Genomic DNA, 19076 nt, shown 5'->3' on the forward strand with positions numbered 1-19076 from the left:
ACACACACACACACACACACACACACACACACACACACACACACACACACACACACACACACACTAACTCACTCACTCACTCACTCACTCACTCACTCACTCACTGCACAGCACAGCAGCGACCTTGAATCTATTTACTTAGACAAATGCACTATTACAGTGCAGTCCTTCAGGTAACACTGTCCATGGACTCCAGTCAAGGCCATCACTGACACACACACACACACACACACACACACACACACACACACACACACACACACACACACACACACACACACACACACACACACACACACACACACGGCATGCATGGAATCGTATTTCCTAGAGAACTCCCAGTGAGATAACACGCTTAAATGGTATTTGCAAGAACACACCCTAGAAATGTGTATTCTACTAAGAAAGATCTCAAGATCAAACTTTGTGTATTAAATCTTTATATTAAACTTTCATACACAAAAACTGTTGAAACTATATGCATCTTTCCACTGGCAAATATTTTTAAAATGATCAGATCTCAAAATCCCATCTTTAGTAGTTTTTTTATATTAACTACCAACAGGAAGTGAGTATATTTTTAAGCTTACAAAAGAATGACTTCCTTCATCCGAAAATAAATGCAGTTTGATCACATCTAAAATTATTGCTGATATGGTAATAATACTTATTTTGAGGCACAACAGGTACTGAAAAAAACTGTATTTGGTCTGGCTGAGACCAGATCCAGTGATGACACACCTCTGAAGCCGCCCTTGGGCCAGCCCCAAAGGACAAAGCAGGTATAAAAACCTGCATGTCATCACACCAGGTTGAACCAACACTGCTCACTGACACATACAAATAGATTAGCAGTGACAGGCAGTGTCACTTTGCATGTATTGTCCCTGGGTTGGAAAACTTCAGGAGCCTAGGAAAGTATCTGTATTTTTTCTCTCTGGGACTGTTGACCTTAATGAAGTAGGCAACAGATAATTCTAGTTCTTATCGGTGTGAGCTGTGTGGAGCTTTAGCAGCAGTGTGTATTGGATACTCTCATCATCAACATGATAATAAGCATTGCGCTGATCTGGGCAGTAGTGGTAGGATTCTGCTGTCTTCTTTGGCTAGCTGTGGGGATTCGACACAGGTAAGACTGGTCAGAGGACATGTAGGTTGCAATTTATTATGCATTCTGTATACTTGAAGCTCTCATATAGAGGATGAAACATGTTAGGTGTTGATTCAAAAAAACAGTCACCAGTGTGCCGCCAGTGCTTAGCTGCGGTTGTCAAACCTTGTGTTGTATATTCAGTAGCCATGTGTTAGCTCATATTTGTAATAAATATAATACTTCTTAGTCAGATTTCCAAATTTGAAGAAACGTTTCCAAAATAAAATTGTATAAAAATATATCTTGTTTACAAAAGCTTTAGAGTGACTTGTATGTATCTATAGCAATCTCCACCACATAATTGGTAAGGGCTGAATGAGTTTTAATCAATAATTAGATCATCATCTGCTTTTGTCAGTAGAATAAAGGTGCAGTTAAAGGTAGACTTTTTAATATCTGGGGATCCATGATATGCTTCAATATTAAAAATGGGGACAAAAAATTAGGAACACAAATATAAATTAAATCAAAAACAAAAGCACTAGGCCACTAGGGTGCTCTAATATTGCCTGAAAATTAATTCATCAATTATTAGTATTTTCTTTCAATGGGGTTACCATTCAGTACAAACAAAGTATAACTATATTTGGTGACTTGTGGATCCAAACAATACACACAAACAACTCCTGAAACTCCACTATCAAACATCTCTGAGATGGTTTTAACTTCCATAGGTTGAATCACTGTTGCTACATATCTTTTGGTAATAGTAGCAAAATTTAATTTCAATAAATATGTCAAAAGTTTGAACAAAACCCCTAAACTTCCGTTTGGAAAACACTTTGACTGTCCGTCAATGGCAATTTGTTTTTCCTTTTTACTGATTATTGTACGTTCTCTTTTTCTTGTCAATGCCCATAGGCAACCAGGCGAGCCTGCAATTGAGAATGGCTTCATACCCTATCTAGGTTGTGCTCTGCAATTCGGGGCCAACCCTCTCCAGTTTCTCCGCAGCCGCCAGAAGAAGTACGGCCATATTTTCACCTGCAAGATCGCGGGACAGTACATCCACTTCCTGTGTGACCCCTTCTCTTACCATTCAGTCATTAGACAGGGGAGACACCTGGATTGGAGGAAGTTTCACTTTGCCACGTCTGTTAAGGTCAATTTATGCAATATTTCATTGTCCATATTATTTTCAGTTTTCTTTTTCTTGCTACCAGTGAGTCTTTCAATGATCCTCAACCTCTTCTATATTTCTACACCAGGTATTCGGCCATGACAGCTTCGACCCTCGCCATGGCCACACCACAGAGAACCTCCACCAAACCTTTCTGAAGACCTTGCAAGGTGAGGCTCTGCCCTCACTGATCGAGGCCATGATGGGCCACCTCCAGGATGTCATGCTGAGGTCGGACACACTAAGCCCCAGCAAGGACCATTGGGAGGTGGACGGCATCTTTGCTTTCTGCTACAAGGTCAGCAAGCATACAAGAGAATTTAGTGCACAAAAAGTGCCAAAGGCCCTCACTTACCAATATGTTGTCAAACAAAGTAAATTTTCATGGTTGTGACTCCATAAAATTGAGAATCTAAAGTATCAAAGAAGGACTACACTCATAGTAACAATGCAAGTTGGACACTGTAAACTGGGTTTGCATTTCCATCTTTGACAATGTTCAATTCAATGTTCCCAACAGTCCTGACAGGTTTTCTTCTCTCCTGCTGTCTTTCAGGTGATGTTTGAGTCCGGCTACCTGACCCTGTTTGGTAAAGAGCTTGGTGAGGATAAGAGTCAGGCTCGGCAGGCAGCTCAAAAAGCATTGGTGCTCAATACTTTGGAGAACTTCAAAGAGTTTGACAAAATTTTCCCGGCATTGGTGGCTGGCCTGCCCATTCATGTCTTCCAGAGTGCCTACAGTGCCAGAGAGGTTAGTACTTTCTTACAACTATCGGAGGAAACAGCTGCATAATGCGCCTGTACTACCATCTCTAAAAATGTTTAGCAGTATAAGCTCACAAGATAAATGTATATAAATTAGGGCTGTTAAAATTAACGCGTTAACACTGGGTGATTCATTTCTGAGAATAATGCGTTAACTTTTAACGCAATTAACGCATGAGCAGAAGGATCTGCCCCGTGCATCCCACACACTCTGCACTACAGTCACTCTAACGTTGTGGCTGACCCAGGATCAGTAGCTGCGCGCGGCCAACATAGCAGCACGCTAGCATATGTTATGAACTGCTAACGGCCCCATCTGTGTCGCGGGCGGCAGTTGATGTCGGAGCAACAGGAGGAGAAACATTGTCTGCTCCGTTCAGAGCAAAGGAGGACACAAACGTCTGCAGTTTTCAGAGGTGTGTGTGATTAATACGGGTCATCAACATAACGTTGGCTTTCTGGTACTAATGAACAGTCACCCAGAACGTGGATTCTTGGCAAACACACACACACACACACACACACACACATACACACACACACACACACACACACACACACACACACACACACACATACACATACACACACACACACACCCTGCGGACTGCAATCAAGTTGTATTCAGGAATGCAAAACCAATGCATTCCCCAAATGCCATTCTATAGCCTATCCTATATTTGCTCAAAGACATAGCAAAGAGACAGCCAAATTTAATTATGGTGTGGTAGCATATGTTTTAGTTGATTATAATTTATTTTCAGTATTAACACCATCATTTGGATTTTCAATGAATAAAAAGACTACATTTAAATATAATGATAATGATAATGAATTGGATTTATATAACGCTTTTCTCGCACTCGAAGCGCTTAAAAAATATATTCACCTTCTGTCATTTATCTTTCAGTTTGTACAACAATATACAGAGAAAATTGAATTTTTCGGGCCTATTTCGAATGGTAGAATTAATCGTGATTAATCCACAGCATCCTGTTATTAATCTGATTAAAAATTGTAATTGTTTGACAGCCCTTATATAAATGTATTTGTGTATTCTCTCTCTCTCTGTACTGTCTCTTTTAATGTCTAGAAAATGGCAAAGACCATGCACGCTGAAAAGTTGTCCAAGAGGGAGAACGTATCTGATCTAATCTCTATGAGGATGATCCTGAACGATTCCTTATCTACTTTCAATGATGTGAGCAAGGCCCGGACACATGTGGCTCTGCTCTGGGCTTCACAGGCCAACACCCTACCAGCTACTTTCTGGAGTCTCTTTTATATGATCAGGTATGCTGATGATGGTTCTCTTTTTTAACATTGTTGGAAATGAAAGAGAAGGCAGCCACAATGGATAGTTCAGCTCATATCAAGCCAAAGTTCTGCTCTTCTGAACAGAAATCCAAAGATCTACAGTGCCCTCCAAAAGTATTGGAACAGTAGGGCCAATTCCTTTATTTTTGCTGTAGACTAGAAACATTTGGGTCTGACACCTTAAAGATGAATATAAGACAATAGATCACCATTTCAGCTTTGATTTCCAGGTATTTACATCTGGATCTGATACACAACTGAGAAGATAGCATTATTTGAAAAGGAACACCACATTTTTAGATGAGCATAAATATTGGAACAGATAGACTTAAAATACATTAAAGTGAATAAGACTTAATATTTTATTGCAAATCCTTCGCTTGCAATAACTGCATCAAGCCTGTAACCCATTGACATCACCAAACTTTTGCATTCTTCTTTTGTGATGCTTTTCCAGGCTTTCACCGCAGCCTCTTTCAGTTGCTGTTTGTTTTGGGGGGTAATCTCCTCTTTAGCAGGTAAAATGCATGCTCTATAGACTTTAAATCTGGAGATTGACTTGGCCAGTATACAACCTTCCATTTCTTGCCCCCAATTAACTCTGTTGTTGTTTTTTGCAGTGTGTTTTGGGTCATTATCTTGCTGCATGATGAAGGATCTTCCAATCAGATTGGTTGCATCTTTCTTTAAATTGGCAGACATAATGTTTCTGTAGACTCCTGAGTTCATTTTGCTGCTGCCACCATGTGTTACTGTGTTGTTGTCAAGATGAACCTTTACCAAAGTGAAGGAAAGGCTAAAGTTTGGAGAAAGAAAGGATCTGCTCATGATCCCAAACATACAAGCTCCTCTGTGAAACAAGGTGGAGGCAAAGCCATGGCTTGGGCTTGCATGGCTTTGTCTCGGATGGGCATTAATGATGTAACACATGATGGCAAACACAAATTGAACTCAGAAGTCTACAGAAACATTTTGTCTGCCAATTTAAAGAAAGATGCAACCAAACTGATTGGAAGATCCTTCATCATGCAGCAAGATATTGACCAAAAACACACTGCAAAAACAACAAAGGAGTTAATCAGGGGCAAGAAATGGAAGGTTTTAGACTGGCCAAGTCAATCTCCAGACTTAAACCCTATAGAGCATGCCTTTTACCTGCTAAAGAGTAGACTGAAGAGAGTAACCCCCCAAAACAAACAGCAACTGAAAGAGGCTGCGGTGAAAGCCTGGAAAAGCATCACAAAAGAAGAATGCAAAAGTTGGGTGATGTCAATGGGTTACAGGCTTGATGCAGTTATTGCAAGCGAAGGATTTGCACCAAAATATTAAGTTTTATTCATTTTAAGTCCATCTGTTCCAATACTGTTGCTCACCTAAACATGTGGTGTTCCTTTATAAATAATGCTATCTTCTCAGTTGTGTATCAGATCCAAATGTAAATACCTGGAAATTAAAGCTGAAATGTTGATCTATTGTCTCATATTCATATTTTGGTGTCAAACCCAAATGTTTCCAGTCTATAGCATACATAAAGGAATTGGGCTCACCGTTCCAATACTTTTGGAGAGCACTGTATATTTCTTTCGTTTGACAGTTAATTTATTATTGAAATAATCAAGGAGCAGGACACAATCAAACTGCGATTAAAACTTTGACTTGAAAACTTAAGTCAGATGGAATTCAACCAAGGTACTCAGTTTACTTCGCAAAAGGCAGTTTATACTTTACTGTGGGAGGCCTTCACCGTTACAAGGATAATTGAGAAAATACAGTGACGAGTTATGCAATTACAAAAGAGAATCTCACTGGAGCCTCTAACATTTTAACTTTGTCAGGAAATCACAAATTGAGCTGTCTTCCTCAGTTGCCAGAAAACACAGCTGTTTGCTCATATATAGCTGTTAGGATGTTCAACATTACTGACTTAAAGGTGCTAAGAGGAACTTTTAAATATATCTGAAACAGTAAATTTTTTACTTTGATGATCATCAGCAAACAAGACCATCAGTGCAAAGAATGCTATTTTTATATAGTTTTTCTTAATGCCTTTGTCATTGGTACGCTCACCCAGGAACAACAGCATGCGTAGTAAACACGCTACTGCTTTTGTCCAAAGGGGGTGCAAGAATGAACACAAACTGAAAGTTCCTGGGAGCACCTTTCACATAAGTTCTATAAATTATCACATGTACTTTTGTCTTGTCATCGTCTATTACCCTGTACCCTATGTACTGCACATTGATCATCAGTTCCAGACACCTGATTGTTGGTATAGCAAATATACTCCCATGCAGTGAAGATAGGTGATATAGTCGCGCTAGAAGGTTGTGTTGGTTTCAATGTAGAGCTGATTATCAGAGCTGCATAATCTTGCAATAATACATGAAGGCATCATCTTGTGTGAGCATATACAGCACTGGAATGTAGCATTATGTGGCAATCTTCCTGTGATTTATATAATTTAATTTAGGTATAACCAATTACCATTTAAGGATTGGTATAACCAATCAACCAAACCAGCACATTGAATATGAAATTAAACAATGACTGGAATTAAAGTGCTGACTTGACTGAGGGTGTTCACACACTTCAGAAAAGTACATGACTGCAAAGGATTTGATACCAAATATATAAAAAAAAAAGGTTTATGTCCACATGAGGGAACTGTGTCCTATACAATATGGTCTACAATACCTGCTCGTTTCATCTGATAATGTAAACACCCTCATACCGATGCTAAATAAAGTACTTTAATAAAGCTGTCATTTAGGATTTTTTTTTACTGAACCATGTGATGGAAGTTAAGTTAAGGTTGGAGTTCAACTCAGGTGGAAGAATATTTCAGGAGACTTGGATGAATTATGAAGCAATATTTATTACAGACTTGGCCAAGGAGAACCGGACTGCAACTCTCGTGACTTGCACTTAAATTCTGACAAACTCATGCTTAGAGCTGTGTTTTAACCTCGCGCTATCTCTACCACCTCCCCGGCTCGGGCACCAAGCGTACCAATGTTTTGGTCCAGAGCTGAACACAGTGAACCATAACATTCTGGAGTCTAAGGAGATGAGACTTCATCTATACAACTGACCTAAGTGTCTCCTAACAGGCTCCAAGGCTGACCTAGAGTCTGAGAGACAGACACACAAGATAGGCATATATGGCATATTAATCTTTCCCATTAATATTACAACTAAAGACCCAAAATTCCCTCACAAACCAAGCATCTTCATAAGAATCATCTCTACTGGATTAAACTAGAGACATGGCATTATTGCAATGATTTGAAACATATCTGATATCAGTTAACATTGTGCCATAACAGCGACACTCACTTTACTCATTTCTGTGCCCAGGAGTCCAGATGCCATGAAAGCAGCTCGTGAAGAGGTGCAGAGAGTTCTGGCGGATTCAGGTCTAATACCTGACCCGAGCAACCCCAAGCTGAATTTAACTAGGGACCAGCTGGACAACATGCCTGTTCTAGGTAGGATTACCAATAGATTATGACCAATAGAGGTTATTTGTAAGTTTACTTATATTTTATAACAGAAACTCAAGTCTAGAGTTGCCATACATGGCAGATAACTAACCACTGTAGTCTGTGTACAGAAAGGAAGAAAGTGTTCGTCCTCTTAAATACAGCAAAGAAATGTTATTAATCTAATAGTTTTTTTGTCTTTTTGTTTCTACTTTTTGTCTATAGACAGCATCGTAAAAGAAGCCATGCGTCTTTCCAGTGCTTCAATGAACGTGCGTGTTGCTAAGGAGGACTTTCTGCTTCACCTTGACAACCAGGAAGCTTATCGTATAAGGAAAGATGATGTCATTGCCCTATATCCACCCATGCTGCACTATGATCCAGAAATCTATGAGGATCCCTATGTAAGACTCCTGTCAATTATCACTTAAAGGTGCTCTGAGGAACGGTAGTGTTTTACGACGCCAGCTGTTGTTCCTGGGTGAGCGTACCTGGAAAAACCAGTGGTGGCCTTAACGATCTGGGGGCCCATTTCAAGACCCAGTGTGGGGCCCCCACTTTTTTTTTTTTTTAAATACATATTTCTTGTGAATGCTGTGCATGCTGCCCGCAAAAAGAAAACAGATTGTAGAATACAGTTGGTTCGTAGACGGTTTATAAGATGATGGGCCACTGGGTGCAGACTCTTAAAGGGCCCCCCACTCCTACCTATCCAGTCAGGTACACTGACTTTTCTGCACATATACAATTAATGGTAAAAACATATTAAGGAAGTCAGTGTTTCTCAAAGGATTTAGGGATACTGTGGGAGGGACCCTGGGGCCTCATTTATAAAGCTTTGCGTGGGATTCACGTGGAAGCTGGCGTACGGAAGAAATGTAGGATGTACGTGCGAACAAAAATATTCTGATTTATAAAACAGTGCGCACTCACGTCCTACGCCTGTTTCCCTTTATAAATCACAATCAACTCTATATGTGGCGCAGCCTTTGCGGGCTTCACGTACCGCCCATATTTACCCATACATAGTCATCGACACGACCGAATTAATATAATTTACTGAGTGCATGAAGGCGGTAGTGGCAATCGCCGACTGAAAGGGAAATGGAAAAATAGACTCCACACGGTGTGGATCACTGCGGTCACGCCGAAGTACCCGTTGGAGAAGTGGCGACCAGGGAAATATAGTTTGGTGGCAGTGTGAGTGCAGCCTGTGGCGATCTCTGTGAACGCTGTGGCCGAAATAAAAAGAAGTGATCCGACATAAAAGTGGACGCAAACAAGTGCATATCCTCACACAACAGTGTTTGTGCCACGAGCGGGGGGCACTGAGACCCCCCATGAGATACAGATTCGGAGAATTCATCCCGTGGCAGTGGCGGGCGGCGGAGGGTTAATAATAAACTTCACAGTAGCCTACCTTTCAAAACACAATTGCGACGTGCTTAAACACAAAGAAAAACACATAGATAAAACGGACTAAAAGCCGTGAAATCACAGTAGCCTATGTGATGTAAAGTAGGCTTATCATTAGTGTATGAAAAGGTGCACTCCTGTCTGCCTGACTGAGGCATCGAGAACAGCGTCAGTGTAAAAGTAATAGGCTGTATTCCACCTCAATATTATCAGAATTAATTCCACAACATGCAGATAGGTTATTCTTTAATAACTGCAGAGCTTATTCGAACGTTGCTATTTTGTTTTTATTTGCACTCATATCTCCGTTTGTAGGCTATTTAAGATCCTAATTCGTTTTGTTTTTGTTGGTATCACTCCATGGAAAAATCCGTGGAGGCATTTGTTCATTAGTTGTAAGAATGGCTTCATCCGTTTGGCAAAGGAACTCCCAATATATGATAGACCTACATGGCTTATAATAGGCCTATCTGGATTAATTTTACACAAACACATTCGTTCTCGCACTTCATACATGTGCCGACGGAGTCGCCGTTTCTCGTTTCTCCACTTTCTGTGCGTACGCATGGGTCAGAGTTTGCGTGGAGGACCGTACATCTTCCCGTCAAGTTTGGTTTTTATAAATCCCAAAATTTGCTTAGAAATTGGCGTGCGCCCTCTTCTGGGCGTACGCCACATTTATAAATGAGGCCCCAGGTCCTTGTTGGGGGGTCCGAGGGCATCCCCCCGGAAGAAAATGTGTGCCTTTTTAATTAAAATGCATCAATCTGGTGCACTTTGAGGGGAAAATTTAGAGGCTATATCAAATCCTGAGATGCAGAAGGAACATAATTTTTCAGATTTATCTTATTCAGGCAGCAATCTTTACTCTGCAACTGTAAACACAGTAGATTGGTCTGCAGACTCATGTTCTATGATGGAGAGACTCATTTCAACAGATACAGGGTGGATAGCTACTTTTTATGAACAGTATAGAATTTACACATAGAAATCTTATTCCTGTATGTGTGTGGGGGCCCTAAAGGCTCATCATGAAGCCCCTTAGACTTTCTTATGCTTTTGTATTTCTCCGCTACTAGTTGAGGGGCCCATGATGATTTATTTCCTAATATTTAGGCTTATTCCTTTGTGGACCCCGTTATTGACATGAGTGACTGAGCTCTTTGACAATGCGACATGAAAAGTTACTATGAGTATCTCTGGCTTAGGGCCCCCTGCAGCATGCTCAAGAATTATTTATCAAGAAAAATTAAAAGAAAATTGGGGATGGGTTGGGGGCCCCCCAGAGGGCGGGGCCCCATTCAATTGAATGGGTTGAAACATAGCTACTAGTAAGGCCACTACTGAGAAAAACAATATAAAAATAGCATGCTTTGCACACATGGACTCATTTGCTGGAACATGTAATTAATGTATGATCATCAGAGGAAAAATTTAAATGTTTCAGAAATAGTTAAGGTTCCTTGTTGCTACTTTAATAAATTAGAAATTATTTCTTTTTGAAGAATCACTCTAACTTGTGTTGCCCCTAAAACCATTTTTCTTCAACCCACAGGAGTACAAGTATGATCGTTTCCTGGATGAGAAGGGTCAGGAGAAAACCACATTTTACCGCAGTGCCCAGCGGCTGCGTTACTTCTACATGCCCTTTGGCTCCGGGGTCACCAAATGCCCTGGCAGATTTTTCGCTTCGTATGAGATCAAGCAGTTCCTTACTCTAGTGCTGTCTTACTTTGACATGGAACTATTGGACCCTGCAATCAAAGTTCCCCCTCTTGACCAGTCCCGTGCTGGTCTGGGAATCCTCCAGCCTACCTATGATGTGGATTTCAGGTATAAACTCAAATTGAACCACTAAGCGTTTTCTTTGTCAGCGGACAAAATATATATTGTACAGAGTAAATATTTAATAATGTTAATGAAGATGCCTTTCCTAATTATGTACATAGACTGAATTATATATTTGTTTGGTTTGAATTTGCTGCTGAGCAGGTATGCTCATAGTTGGAGCGCTTACAAACTGTTAAAACCTTTGGTATCTACTACTATTCTGCCAAACATTTCCTGTCTCTGTTGGACAGACACCTAGGTCATATACATTAATATGACTTACTATAAAAGTGTTTCTGCATGTTTCCCCATTCCCTAAACATCTTGTAGAGTTACATAACTGCCAACTGCTTTTCAAAGCAAATGGCAGGTTTGTCTTTTTGTGGCAGCCATTGGTTTCACTATGTCAAATGACTGTCACATGGTAATGCAGTACAGATTGGCCTCGTTTGAGAAGGAGCCGTCTTGCTCAATTTGATGCCATGTAATCCAGCACAGTGTGTGGATGCTGAGGAGTTCGTTCATGAATGTAATTCCCCTCTCAGCATCATATGAAGTAAAACATGTACTACAATGTCCTCTTTGTCACAATATTCACAGCTTCTTCAATTCTGTTTCATGCCTTTAAATAATGTGCTATTGAGTCCTTTATGATCAAAACCTAGCCTTGATATTACTGTTTACTCTCTGCAGGATCTCCCTGTCTTTCGCATCACAACTTATTTTCATGTAAACCATCATCCTGTTATCTTCCCACTGCTTTTGCCACCTTTCTTTTAACTTGTGTTTACTAATGTTCTGCATTACATTTCAAGTCATTGGTGCATTCTTTTATATTTGGCATTAAATGTGATCGATTAATAGGGCTAAATGAATTTGTGTTTGTCCTTGTAAAAAGTGTCAGTTTGTAGGTGCAGCGTCGTACCATGTCATGCCATGTCATGCCATGTTGTTTGGACCCCCATTGATGATTTAAATTGAAATGGGTTGCTTTACCCCGAAAACCTGTATTGGGTGTTGATTTTTCCAGTTCATGCTTATTTGCACAGTACCATCTAATTGAACCTTTATGGTCCGAGAGGTTTTTTAGTTGAGAACTCTCTGCTGAACCTGTGTGTCAAACTCTCCCTGCGTTCCGAATCGCATACTTTCTTTTTTCTATTATACATACTACATCTGACAAGAAAAATAATCTAGTTGGGATGCAGTAGGCATACTACTGGGACATACTTTTACTCTTTTATTTCATCATAACATCGCGCCTTGATCTTGCCTCTTGCTTTTATATCCAGCGCATCCCTGTTTGTTTTCATATGGAGGCTTCGTCGATGTGACGTCAGTTCACGTGCGCACCGGATTGTGGGTCAGAATCGCCCAAATAGGATGCAGTTTTACACACTAAACATCTTGGCCAGATGAAGTAGGACATCCGGGTACTTCTAACCATCCTAAATCTGGCCACAAGAATCGGGACACCCTAAATATTTTTTCTACATACTATATAGTAGAAAGTATGCGATTCGGAATGCAGGGTAAGTCAATGGGACTTACTGCTTTTTCACTGTTTTGTTTATAAAACAGTATTTTTTTTCTGTTGATTATAGTGCCACCGTGTGGCCAGGTTGGGATCCTTTTGCACATAATCTCCAGCTATTGGGCAAAATGACATGTTACTAGTTCATTCCATCTCACGGTTATTTAAGCTGCAGAATCAGGCAAATAATATGAAAGAAAAACAATAGTAAAATGGCACAAACTCAGCTTGAACCCAAATGGTATCTTGGCAGATAGGTTATAAATCCAAAAATGGATTGTTCTAATAACATTTGTCAGTAAGAAAACATGGTATAAATAGACCTGTATGATTTTAGCACTAGAGTTTATGGAAGTTCACAATTCTGCAGTTTGAAAAATACTACCTCTTGAATGTATATCAAATCTTAGCACTGACCATCAGTTTGGTTTAGTTTAGTTTAGTTTGATTTATTCGTCACATACACAATTGCACAGCATCAGCTGCAGTGAGATGTGTTCTTTCTTTGACGCAGAATGGAACACAGAATATAGAAAAATCAATTCAAACATATTTGCTCATCCATTCAGCTATCTCCACACATTCGTCATTTCACATCAGCTTATTTATTCTGCTGTGTTGAATGCAGCATGACTAAACTTTTTTAAATCAACAAGAGTACAACTGTCGCATAATTTATTGACACAACCTTGCAGTAGCGGATAGAAATTCATCAAGCTTGGAGTTTGCTCTCTCAGCACTGCTGTAAATACAGAAGTTTCTGATATTAGCCAATGCTGATAATGAACCTGGAAGTGAGGACAGAACATACAGCTGTTTTACCTTTATTTGCTGACAATCTAAAATGACTGTACAAAAGTACAACCCACATGGATGTGTTGACGTGTACATGCTGTACAAACGGATAATAAATCAATACATTTGTACACCAGTCTCTGTGGTGTGTTGTGATGTACAGTATCTTTCTTTTGTTGATTTCCCACCCACTTGGTGTTAATTATCTTAGTTTATTTGCAAGCAAATACAGACAATGCACATAAGGTTGTGTCTGAACTCAGGCTTAAAATATGCCTGCATTGGAATCACCAAGGACACCTGAGCATGCTCTGTTCACACCCTATTCAGTGCATTGTTCATGCATTGTGCAATGTGCACACATCTGGGTGTGGCCCCAGGTAAAACACAACACGCCTGACCAACTTAAGCAATACTTCAAAATGTATTGTGCCATTGCTTGAAGCGGACAAATCAATAAAATTATAAATATAACTTAAACTAGTCAATTGTATAACATCATGCTACCGAGACACAGTGCACAGGTTACAGTTTGTGCCTAATGCTTAAACACTAATAGTGGTTGCTATGCCCAAAGCATCAAAACCTCTAACTTTGGTGTCCATGCTCTAAACACAAGCACCAACCCTACAAACACAATAAGTGCTTTGCACTGTGTATGACATTCTCCAACACACTTCTTGCAAAACACTACACACTGTTTTTCACATAAGACACATTGTTCAAAAATGAAATCTCCTGCAATCATAATACAAAACACAACTAAAATTGGAAAAGCACAAAGACTCACACACATGAAAAATAGAAAATAAAGCTAATATAATACCAATCAGTGTGAGCCTTAGCATTACAGATAGACCTCAGGTGAGCTCAGCTCCTTTGTGAGACAGTAAGAGTCAGGGGAAGAGGACAAGAGAGAGCGGCAGGAGGACGATGACAAAGGAGACAACAGATGGAGACAGGGTCACTATAGTGGACCATGTTATAGATCATGGCCTAACAATATAGGAGCCTGGGCAGAGAGTCCAGCCCATCTACACAGTAGCTCCATAATTACTGTAAGACATTTAGACTGGATATCAGGAATATTTCCGCTGTTGCTTCTCAAAGGATGACATTGCATGTGATGTCAATGAGGCGATGTGGCCAGACGCAAACGGGAGGCGGTATCCAAAGGATTCATAATCCACTCGCCCCATTCCTTACAACACTTTTTTTTTTTTTTTTTTACTGTAATTGTTTCAGAGTTCATAGAGACACACTGAATTGCTTGTCGAACTGCGATCCTACCTATTTGTTGTGTTTTTTTCTTTTGTTGGCCAAAACCATGAACTTGCAATATAAACTTTTTTTCAGAAGCTTTTCTATATTTTTTCATGTGTCTAAATGAAAATATAGTGGATCAATCTTTCCAAAAAATTCTTCAAGAGGTTGGATACCAAGGCAATATTTCCCCCGTTGCTTGGCAAGGGAGGAGATTGCCTGTGACGTGGATGAGGTGATGTGGCCAGATGCCAACAGGAGACAGGATCCATAGCCTAAATGTCTTCTAATCATTCCCCTACAACACTATGTTTTGTAGAACATTCTAGTTATACCATTTCTTGTGTGTCTTTTTTTTTCTTTTTACTTTTGCAAAAACCTGAAATGGCAAAATAAAATAAAAAATCTGAAGCGTTTACATTTTGTTTTCATGTGTCTAGATCAACTGTAGTGGATCAATCTTTCACAAGAAAATATCTGTATGAGACTTTTAAAGTCAAAAACCATCCAAAGTACTGAACACAGCTGTGTTTTGCATAAAGCACATCTATGTGTTGTTGCTGCTGGGAAAGAGTAATTCAAAATTGCATGTGTGTATTGTTTTGATGCTAAAAACAGTTTTGAAATGGGATTGTTAGGTTTTGTTTCAAGAGCTTCATTTTGACGTATAAGTTAAAAGTTTATCTCCATGCGCTTTGTCCTATTCGGCCTGTGTGTTAAGTTTTGACACAGTGGGCCAAAGTCTGCAACATGTGTGTAAGCATTCGGCAAAAACTGTAAGTGTCTTTATTTGTCAATTTACAAAAGGTACATTGGAATTCGTACTTCGCATATCCCCTCTCAAGTTACCACACTTTGGAGGGGGTCAGAGCGCAGGCTCAGCCATATTTCAGCGCCCCTGGAGCAGTTTGGGGTTACAATTTTTTATGATCGCGCGAACACTAAAATCAAAAGTATTACACAATTATCAAAACCTTAAACTCAAGAAGCAAACCATTGGCCCATATGTGCACCACTATAAGCACAAAGTCAGCCGCAAACTTTTTGCAAAACAATACACACAGTGATTTGCAAAACACACTTGCAGGGCCGCCGCTCCCTATACGCAGGGTACGCAGAGTGCGTAGGGCACCAAGTTCCTGGGGGGCCCCCAATTTTTTTTTTTTTATAATTCTTTTTTTTTTTTTTTTTTTATGAAAAAGGAAAAAATATATGATCCGGAGGCCCCCCAACATTTAGGTTTTTTAAAAAACTTCATGATGATCATTACATTACAAAAATATATAAATTAGTTATGAACAGGCCCATTGTTGTTTTGTCTTAATTGTGCAACCTATCCAGGGGTGGATTACTGCACAGGCATACCAGGCCCAGGGGCCCAAGGGCTCAGGGGGGCCCTTAGCCAGAGATACTGATAGTAACTTTTCATGTTGCATAGTCAAAGAGCTCTGTCACTGATGTCAATAACAGGGTCAATAACAGGGTCCAAAAAGGAATAGCCTAAATATAAGTATACTCATCAGAATGTAACAAGATAGAAATCATCATGGGCCCCTCAACTAGTAGGGGAGAAATACAAAGGCAAGTTAAAAACAACAGCATTACTAGCTCTGTGTAAGGGGCTCCATGAGGGGCCTTGAAGGCCCCCTCACACATACACAAATAAGCTTTTTATGTGTGAATTCTAAATTGTTCATAATAAGGAGCTATCCACCCTTTATCTGTTGAAATGGGCCCCACCATCATAGAACATGGATCTGCAGACCAATCTACTGTACTGTTTTTACAGTTGCAGAGTAAGGAGTGCTGCTTGTTTAAGAAAAATCTGAAAAATAATGTTCCTTCTGCATCTCAGGAGTTGATATAGCCTCTAAAATTTCCTCTCAAAGTGCACCAGATTGATGCATTTTACTTTAAAAAGGTAAAAAAAAATCCGGAGGGGCATGCCCCCGAACCCCCAACAGGGTCCCTCCAACAATATCCCAAAATCCTATGGGAAACACTGACTTCCTTAATATGTTTTTGCCATTAATTGTATGTATCTATGGAAATATCAGTGTACCTGACTGGATATTTACGAGTGGGGGGCCCTTTAAGAGTGTGTGCCCAGGAGCGCATTATCTCTTAATCCGTCTATGAATTTATCACTCAATTCCTTTGCAAAGGCAGTTAGTAGAATACGAGGCAACTTTTTTCACAAGTTAAGCTGTTCTTTCTATTAGTAAATGCTGTTTGCAAAAACTCATCGCTACAGCAAATGTGCCAAAAAGTAGTCGCAGAGATCTTGCAAGGGCAAAAAATGTCCGCCTGCACCCTACGGGTGCGAGCATCTTGGTGTTTTTTTTTGTTGGGGGGGGGGGGGCACCACTGACAATTTAAGCTTAGGGCACCCAAAAGCTTAGCAGCGGCCCTGCACACTTGAATACATTAGACACAGAAGTCAATCATGATGTCACCTCATTGCAATTCCAAAGCACTGACCGTCAAATAACCAAACACATGAGCCAGTCAGTAAACACAGCCATTAGGTGCGCAAACACATGATTGCTTAATTCTAGACACACCAATCAGGTTTAAGCACAATAAAAATGCAGCAGCTAAGTTCACCTGCCTTTAACCAAAATGGAAGGAGTCAGAAGAACAGTGAGAGTGAGGGTGAGAGGGGGAATCCACAGAGAATACAGTTTTTTACGATTGCGTGAACACTAAAATAAAAAGTATTACACAATTGTCAAAACCTTAAACTCAAGAAGCAAACCATTGGCCCATATGTGCACCACTATAAGCACAAAGTCAGCTGCACACTTTTTGCAAAACAATACACACAGTGATTTGCAAAACACTAAACACACTTAAATACATTAGACACAGAAGTATATCATGATGTCACCTCATTGCAATTCCAAAGCACTGACTGTCAAACTACCAAACACATGAGCTAGTAAGTAAACACAGCCCCCAAATGCGCAAACACATGATTGCTTTATTGTAGACACTCCAATCAGGTTAAAAATGGAAGGAGTCAGAATAACAGTGAGAGTGTGGGTGAGAGGGGGAATCCACAGAGGAGATGGGGTCCTCCTCTATCATGCCAATATTAGCCCTTACAACAACACACCTCACATACTCAAATTTTTAGACTGATTGCACAACATAGTCACAGCAGGTAACCAAATGCACCAGACGCAATACATTGTCATGTGGGACAATGTGTCATTCCACCATGCTGCTCTGGTCCAGAACTGGTTTCAACACCATCCACAGATCACAGTTCTATACCTTCCACCATACTCTCCTTATCCAGTTTTTTTCTGCATGGCGGTGGAAGGATGTGGATGAAATTCTCTGGACAGATCCAGCTAGGCGAAGAGATAATGTCTAGTATTTTCTATACTGCATTTTCTGTTTCCTTTATCAATTTTTTAAATTTATTTACAGTATTATCTGTAATTTATAACCTGTACTGGATACAGTATTGTATGTGTTGTTGTTTGCTGGGATAACAGTGTTATGCAGACTACTGCAGACATGTTTTGTTGTGATTTTCCATGTTGACTGATTTGGTTGTATGGAGAAAAAAAAAATATAGGGGAGAACGGGGTAATCTGAGCCACTTTTTACATTTGCTCCCCTCTAAGCGAGCTAAAATGATTTATCACTCAAATTTACACATTTCCCATTAATTCAGGATGTCTCCTAGAAATGGGCATTAGCAGAATTTTTTCAAGACAAAGGGCAGTGAAAATATGATTGTTTTAAAAAAAGTTGTCATGTGGCTCACTTTACCCCAGCTGTGAGGTGAACTGATCCACTTACTTCTTCCACTCTGAAACTACCATAACAACACATATTGTAACAGTAAGTATCCTGAAAGCTAGCCACACATTCCAGAACTAATGTCGGACTAGTAAAATAATGATGGGGTTTGGTCAATTAAGCCAAGCAAATTTTCTAAACACTTGAAAGTAACTCTGAACAAAATCAAATACAACATATTATAATTCAAAAGGTTTTAATAAGATTCAAATGAAAGATAGAACCAGTTAGATTAGAACACAGTCTGGGGGTCAGAACACAGGACCCTTAGAGCCAGCTAGTGTCTGGGGGCCAAAGCATAGGAAAATCAGAACCAGCGAGAACAGCCTGGGACTCAGAACACAGGAGAAGACCCAACTGGATTACAACATCAGCCTGTCATACTCTACAACTAGGCCTACTCTACATTCCAGCCCTGAAGGTTACAGGGACAGATGAGAAGGTGCTCTTTCCGTGTGGTTGCCCCAGGTCGTCTTCCTGGTGTATTTCCTTGGCATGATGGCTTTTCTACAATGTGTATGACATTAAAATAAAACATATGTCGTGTAATATTACATTAAAATATGTTTAAGACTAAACTTAACT

General features: G+C 40.0%; 1 protein-coding gene across 1 annotated transcript; it reads left to right on the plus strand.

The window, feature by feature from the left end:
* The first annotated feature begins 838 nt into the window (after positions 1-838).
* Positions 839-13533, plus strand: cyp7a1 (cytochrome P450, family 7, subfamily A, polypeptide 1). The gene is made up of 8 exons (XM_080034795.1): positions 839-1129; positions 2015-2255; positions 2362-2571; positions 2830-3024; positions 4132-4331; positions 7713-7843; positions 8063-8241; positions 10809-13533. Exons 1-8 carry the CDS (start codon positions 1047-1049, stop codon positions 11109-11111), a joined length of 1542 nt encoding a protein of 513 aa, XP_079890921.1. The 5' UTR covers positions 839-1046; the 3' UTR covers positions 11112-13533.
* The last annotated feature ends 5543 nt before the right edge of the window (positions 13534-19076 follow it).

The sequence above is a fragment of the Ammodytes marinus genome, assembly GCF_949987685.1.
Source record: "Ammodytes marinus genome assembly, chromosome: 9".
Classification (NCBI taxonomy): Eukaryota; Metazoa; Chordata; class Actinopteri; order Uranoscopiformes; family Ammodytidae; genus Ammodytes; species Ammodytes marinus.

Bases quoted from the DNA above. Each gene is read 5' to 3' on its own strand.
- cyp7a1 (XM_080034795.1), top strand. From the start codon at position 1,047: ATGATAATAAGCATTGCGCTGATCTGGGCAGTAGTGGTAGGATTCTGC. The intron at 2,572-2,829 runs GTCAGCAAGCAT...GCTGTCTTTCAG, and splicing joins TCTTTGCTTTCTGCTACAAG to GTGATGTTTGAGTCCGGCTA. The intron at 4,332-7,712 runs GTATGCTGATGA...TTCTGTGCCCAG, and splicing joins AGTCTCTTTTATATGATCAG to GAGTCCAGATGCCATGAAAG.